The sequence below is a fragment of the Hyposmocoma kahamanoa genome, unplaced genomic scaffold (assembly GCF_003589595.1).
Source record: "Hyposmocoma kahamanoa isolate Upper Pololo Valley unplaced genomic scaffold, ASM358959v1 99516, whole genome shotgun sequence".
Lineage (NCBI taxonomy): Eukaryota > Metazoa > Arthropoda > Insecta > Lepidoptera > Cosmopterigidae > Hyposmocoma > Hyposmocoma kahamanoa.
This window is the reverse complement of record NW_020655929.1, coordinates 89,727-97,117: the sequence shown is the minus strand read 5'-3', so window position 1 is coordinate 97,117 and position 7,391 is coordinate 89,727. Positions and strand designations below refer to the sequence as shown.

Below are 7,391 nucleotides of genomic sequence, written 5' to 3'. Positions count from 1 at the left end.
AAATTTAAATTTCGTTTTCGATTTTATATAGAATATTCTGCCTGGTAAAGCAATACTTTAGAAGTGTCTATGTAATTTCTATTATTACTAAAACTAGTCACGCAGCACACAAACGTACTTTAGATAAAGTCGCAATGAGTCAAATGCATCAAACGGCACAAAACGCATGGACAGCGTAAAATAAAGGTGATATCCATAGTGCGACAGAAACGGACGCATTTAACTCCGAACTCTGTCACGTCTGTTATAATTTTAGAACTAATTGCGCAGTGACTCAAAGTAGACTCAAAGACTCGGTTGTGAAGACTCACAAGTAGCAGACGCTCCTGCCGATGATTAATATTGAGGTTCGGTCTTTCTAGATTTCATTTCTCCGTTGATATTTAGGACGTTGGAACAGTCAGCGTTCCATTTGATCATCCCAACCACGCACTTTTGACAGCACCATTCTCTCTCGTTCTTTCTACGCGTCATTTTTTATGATACCAATTGCCGCGACGAACAAGTCGTGCACCTGGTGGTGAATAACACGCCTGTCCATAGCAGTTGCAGTGCCACTCATAGCTTTAAATCGCAAAGATCTGAGAGGCACTGCCAATGCACCTGTCACCTAGAAACATAGGTGGCCAAGTCCATTGTGCCTGTAATTTTACCCATCAAAATCGGAATGCAGTAATGTGAGCATTAATGCTGGCAGCAGTAATAGGTAAGGTAATAAGTACATCCCTGGACGAACTCTTTCACAAGGTGCTCTTCTGCTACTAAAGTCTTTTAGTTTTAGATGTATTTTCTATTTAAATTTTTATGTTCGTTTCTAAATTATTTCCACTTCTTTTTTCATTTTACTTTTTGTTTTATTATTAATCCTTCGGTTGTAACTTTAAGCTTTAAGTTAAACTTTGTTAAGATAATGTTGCTATTATGTTTAGCGCCATTGGTTCCCATTCAATAAGTCTTTATAAGTACTAAAATAACGGCATTATTAATGAACATTTAACCAACATTTGAAGCACGTCATAACCATTCATTAACAAATTGAAAGGTAAATCCTATTAATAATAAATTATACAATCAAGTAAATTCCTTGTTCATTTATTGATTCTTCATTTACATTATTGAATAGATTTTCGACAATAACAATTTCGTTTTTTTATATTTATAATTTCGATTTTACAACAACGACGTAATTTATCACTCGTGATTAATACTCTAAAAGTTGGACCTCATTCGCCAGCACGTTTCAACAATGTTTTTTCTCCAAAGGTCATATAAAACAAACATTTAGAGCGGACGTAGTGTTGATGCGTGCCGAGAAGTGGAGTTCAACCTTAATAACACCACCTAGGATGCAATAGGTGATACTGTCCTGGAATAATAAGCATCAATCCATAGGTAAAGATTAACAGCACGGTTGGATATTTAGAATTTTATGATCGCCTTATTCCGGTAGGCGCACAGTGAACCCATCTCTTTTCTCATCAGTAAAAAAGTGCGCAAGATTCAATTAAACTGTAAAATTTTCTAAGTTTCTAATCATCATTAACCCATTTACACGACCCACAGCTGGCCACGGGTCTCCTCTCAGGCGAGCCATAGCCCGCCACGATGGCCCAATGCGGGTTGGGGACTTCACAGGTTTTCCGATTGTTAACCTTCGACGTGCCGGTTCCATCACTATGTTTTCCTTCACCGAAAAGCTCATGGTTTTCGAATTAAATTTCGTAATAAATTCCGAGACACTTAGAGTCCCGGATTGGAACACACGGACTGTTTGAGAGCCGAAGAAGAAACCATTAGACTACCACGGTTTCAACACAACAGGTTCTAATACAAATACTTATTGTCAAAGTTTGTGAAGTAGTCAAAGAACATCGATTAATGTCACTACTTGAAAATAAAATGAAATCCTCTATCCGTTTCTTATTGATACCAAAAAAAAAAACAGATGGGTGGAATTTTATTCAAGTTACATTACGTTTTCCCGATTCAACTCAGCTGTCATTGTCTTTTAGTTTTGCCTGAAGAATGATCTTGGCAATATATTCAACCTCAAAGACGACTACGAATAGATCGTTTTATGTGTCAAGAAGTCAATTTGCAGTCTGCAATTTTGAGCACATTTCAACGTAATGTATCTTCTGTGCAGTGTAACAACTTATCCCTTCCAGAATCAGCACCCTAAGCAGTCTCATACCTTCATTCTGTGTTTTTTATATCAGTCCATAAATTAAAATTAGGGTTCATAAATAATTTTATATACAACATCGGTTCATAAATGAATAAAGCAGAAAGAGTTCTTATTAGTGTTTTGCTTTTTTTGGTCTCCTATTTTCAATTTTTTTTTAAAAGATAAAGCAAATATTAAATTTACATGTTTTCACAACTCTATCATTATTCAGTTTAACAATTGCTATGGAAGAGATATAACTAGCGCTTAGGCCTGTTTTACACGATGTAAACACTAACTCCGTATTAGTACATTGAGCAATTACAGGGTGTCCCAAAATCTTATATACTAAAAGTGTGTCTACACAGATCTGACTTCAGATTATTTTCGGTTCCATGTAGAAATCAGTGCGTATGTTTGTTTAAAAAACACAATAGAATCAAGAGTGCCAAATGGCTTATCTATTCATTTATCAATGAAATAGTTTTTTAATTATCGTTTCACATAACAACAATTGAATAATTTGGTAGGCACTTTTTTCAATCAAATTCTTATAGAATATCGTCAGAAAAATGTTGTTATCCCTTTATCCCTATATCCGTTACAGGAACCGACTCAGTTAAACTGTAAGTCTGTACATAGGATACGCGTTAATTTTCAGGACACCCTGTACTATATACAGGTTAATTCTAATGTTTCTATTTACAAACATAACTACCTTTATACACATACTCGTACAATATTCGTGGTATTTATAAACGGGTTCACTTATTGACATAATTTTATAGCCACTATCGATAAAATAACGCTTAAGGTCCTAGATAGAACATTAGCCTTACTGTACGCAGTCTTTTGCTTCACCGTTCCATCTGTCAGACCTAGAAAATGACAACCAACTTTTTATTATGTATAAAGAAACATGAAGGAACTAATAGTACCCCTTGATGTAACCAATTTTGTGACGTAATAGCTAGTATAGCTGTAACCAATGTAATTGAATAAATTGCTGAGTTATTACTGAAAAGTGACACCAATTTCGCGCTTTGTAATTTGTCATATAACATGAATTAACAAACTAATAAATTGTGGGTTCAATATGGTACCCTGTGGAAGTACATTTTTTGAACATTTTTATTTGAAGCTATAAATCGACTTACCTCCAACATTTGCCTCGGCAGCTGATTGAGAGCTGGGATATAGTTTTATTTCTAGAACAAACAATTTTGTAAAAATTATTAAGTTAAATTACAAACAATTTATTAAAAAGACTGAAAGCCATTTCCACCCACCATTGCATGAATAGAAACTTTATTTCTAAGAAAGAAATATTGTAAGAGAAAAATTTGTATAAAGAAACAAAAGAAAATAATCGACCCCTTTTGCTAGATGAACTCAGAGAAAGCTTATCTCGGTATGATAAATAGCTGAGATTTTTGTCTCCAACGTGTAAGGATTTGGTGTAGGATTTTGCGATTAGTCTAAGATACAAACGACAGCGACAAATCATTCTAGAGCTTGTTCCGTAGCATTATAATTGAAACCTGCTGTTATTGGCTCACTAGTTTCAAAAACTTAAAAGCTATGTTCATTAGCAGAGTCCCCCAAATTAACCTATTAGCTAATTTTAAGAGCCCTCGTAGACTGCAGATTCTCTATCGACCGGTGATTTAGTCAGGTACTTAAACAGTATTTGAAGATGTGTAGAGGTGCGCCCATTATAATGATTCCGTATCAGATGATAAATAAGTTTGATGGGCTACTCGACTGCTTTAAAACTGATGGTAGCCTTTCTGGCCATGATCATTTTCTTTTGTTCATAAATCGCTTCAGTACATGACTGTAACCTAAAACTTACAATAAGCCTAGAGTGGCACTTACCATAAAGTCGAAGGGTGCCTTCACTCTTGCCTAAAGAGTTCGTACTGACACAGTTGTAGGTGCCGATGTCACTCCGGACGAAATTTTTGATCGTCAACTTCATTTGCACCTTGTACGAAGAACGCTCTTCCGTTATTGCGTACTTCGGCCTGATTTGAGACACAAGTTAAATGGTAGTAAACAATTTTAGAGAAACAACTGGACACAAAAATTATAACAATGACTTGGTACAACGAGGAACTTATCGATCTAAAAAAATAAGAAAACCATTGGAAAAAGGATACAATGATTTTTTTTTTTCAATTCTTGACGCAGTTAAATCCCAGCCCATTATGGTTGTGGAATAATTCCTCGCAATAGGATTAATTGGGAATCAATCACAATTATAAGCGTACTCGATAATGGTAACCAACAATCTGTCTTGTTCGCCAGACAATGGGAACAAAGGATTGGACCGTATTTGAATAAACTGTTGACTTGGATTTGTTACAACTTCCTCATAATTCCGATTGGCCGAAACGATTTGGATAGAAATTGTGATTTTTTGATGAAAAGTCCATAGTTTTTGACAAGATTGTGGAAATATTGAGTTCATGGATGATGGAAATACTGAATCTGAAGAAATGTTCTATTATATTTTGTAAACATATACCTGTGTACATATATTACAGCATATGAAGTAGAATTAAGTCCAAATATCGATCGCAGGTTAGGTAGGTAGGTTGCAATTCGTTATACCCAAACACACACACACGCTATCAGCGTTTAAGGTGGCCTACACCAAGTGTTCACGACTTTACTGAATTACTGATGTGACACAGATGCGTCTGTAACGGGGCATGCATGGGTCAATGCACAGTAAATAGGGAGCCAATTAAAATAGCGGCAATTGCTTAATTACTATCATTAATAAGGTGGGGCTGGAGAATGGCTGTCATCAGTAGTTCAAGGATATCTGTAAAATCACGAACTATACCACTATCCCTTTAAAGCTATTTTTATGAGATTATAACTGATATTATTAACATATTTGGCTCATATCTTTTAACAATATGAACCATATAGGAAATGAAACTATTTTTCCGGATTTCATGGTCAACCGTGACCATGGGACCTGTAAAGGGCCCGAAACGTCGGTTTGTTTGAAAAAACAAATATACGCGATTTAAATCCGGAAAAATAGTTTCATTTCCTATGTGTAACAATCGCGAAAACCTAAGAACTCGAAATATGAACCGTAATCATCTATGCCAAAATTCTTAAGTTTTTTATATTGTCTTTTGTACATCAAAGAAACATGATAAAATATTTCTTACCCGTCAAGTAGCATCTCGCCTCGATTTTTTAACCAATAGTTGATGGTATTGGGGTAGGCTTCCACTGTACACTCGAGGATTACATCTGTTCCTAGCGGAGCTCCTAGAAGCTGATTTGGCACTATTACTGTTGGTGGAACTGTGAACAAATAGAGTTATATCACAGCTTACGAAGTAGTATTAAAGTCCAAATATAGAGCGCATGTAGAAAGTTGCAATTCGTTATTTTTTTGGTTATATTAGACTTTATTTAGAGCCGTTTGGATATCAATTAGATGCAAACTCAATGGATACTGTGCTGTAGCGTTAGTCAATGTACCCACGGAACATTACAGTTTCTAAGTGCAAACTACTTTCCTAAAAACCTGATTCATTTTGTCATCACGTCATTGATATCACTTGTAAAAACTTCAAATATACATTATACTCTATTAGGCATGATTTTACTACTTTTATCAAGAGGCATAGAACTCTGTCCTAGGAGATCCGTGGCCATAAGCACTGCGGATTAAAATAGTAGAAAAAAACGTGACAGTCAAATTAGTGTACCAGTTACAGGTAGTAGTGTCTACCTGTAAAAGTAAAATTGAAATGTCAAATAAGAAACCAATTCATTTAAAAAAAATACGGACTGTACATAAACAAAAGTGGCAACAAACGGTACTCCATAGGAACGTTTGAAAAGGCCTACAAAAATACACTTTCAGAATAAATTTTTACTAAATTCGAAACAAATTCTATCTTCTATTCCCATTAGAGAAAGTCTGCATTAAGCTAAACCAGTAAAAGGTCATACAACAACACGGGGGCGTGCTTAAATCTCACAGGTTGATGTATATTTATTTATATACTAAGCAAATTCGAAGGTAAGCAAAGACTGGTAATTGGTTATTAGCGTTAAATTATGAAGAGAATGAACATCTTCTTATAACGTCATGTTAAATTGTGTGACGAGTATTTAAAATTAGAAGATTAGATGTTATAGTATATATTACTTTTGTTTATATTAATATGGTATACTATAATCCTATTGTAAGCTCAAAATTTTCGCCTGTATACAACTGCTGTATATAAAATGTTTATACCTTGATTTAGAGAATCTCCTCCTCCTAGAACACAGGTCTAATACCTAGTTTAGAAGTTGGAAGCTCATATATAATTGTGAATTATGTTGTATTTAAGTGTTTATAAAATGTTGCATAATGTAAAGTACGAAATAAAAATATTGTTGTTACTAATAACTATTATTACTTCGAAAAAGAAACCGCTCCCTTCTGAGATTCTTTACCTTCTGGGAGTAGTTTATCTGTTCGTTATCTACTTTCGACTGTTATATAACTACAGAAAAGCAATAATCTATATTTGGTAAGTAATCTTGGATAAATTTAGCAATTCGTAAAGATTTCGATTGCGATCAATAAGTGGATAAACCAAGAATCTTCAGCGAGTGCTTACTAGCTATCGCTGAATAGTCCATTCCGGCACAACCGCCATTTTTGGTATCTATTAATTGTACCCGTACGTACGTAAGTACGTAATATCTATCCTTGAATAAGACCTACATTATTTTGCAATTAGCAAAGGTAAGGTCAGGATAAATCTTAAAGAAGTTAAGCTTGTTAGCTTATATACAGTCCCACTCCTGAGCACTGGCCTCCTCTTACAATGAGAGGGCTGTAGTACTCGCGCGGGCTCTATGCAGACTGGGAACTTCGCACACAACAAATTGCTTTGCAGTTATGTGCTCAAAATATTTTCCTACGTCGAAAATATCGCACTTAAATTCCAAAAAACTCAGATGTGCAAGCTCAGATCATTTCAACCCACGAATTTGATTAAGCACATAATGTGCATCTACATATTATAATAATAACTGGACTTGTAGAGGGGGTTCTTCGTCGTATTGATGACGTCACCAAATCGAGTAAAAACTACCAGATTCGGAGCTTCAAGTTTTATTTCCAAGCTCGAATCAAAATGATTCAAACAGCATCTGTGACTCATTGCTCGGCAAAGGTAGTGTAGGACGG

The 7,391-nt window shown here is 35.1% G+C and overlaps 1 protein-coding gene across 1 annotated transcript in view; it reads right to left on the bottom strand.

The window, feature by feature from the left end:
- Positions 1–2,500: 2,500 nt before the first annotated feature.
- LOC113239103 (lachesin-like) overlaps positions 2,501–7,391 on the bottom strand; it is a gene marked incomplete at its 5' end in the record, with an annotated part of 94,536 nt that continues 89,645 nt past the window's right edge. The window contains 4 exons of the mRNA XM_026475968.1: positions 2,501–3,045; positions 3,325–3,375; positions 4,046–4,194; positions 5,362–5,500. Coding sequence (XP_026331753.1) covers positions 2,936–3,045; positions 3,325–3,375; positions 4,046–4,194; positions 5,362–5,500 — 449 coding nt within the window. The remainder of the gene's footprint in view (positions 3,046–3,324; positions 3,376–4,045; positions 4,195–5,361; positions 5,501–7,391) is intronic.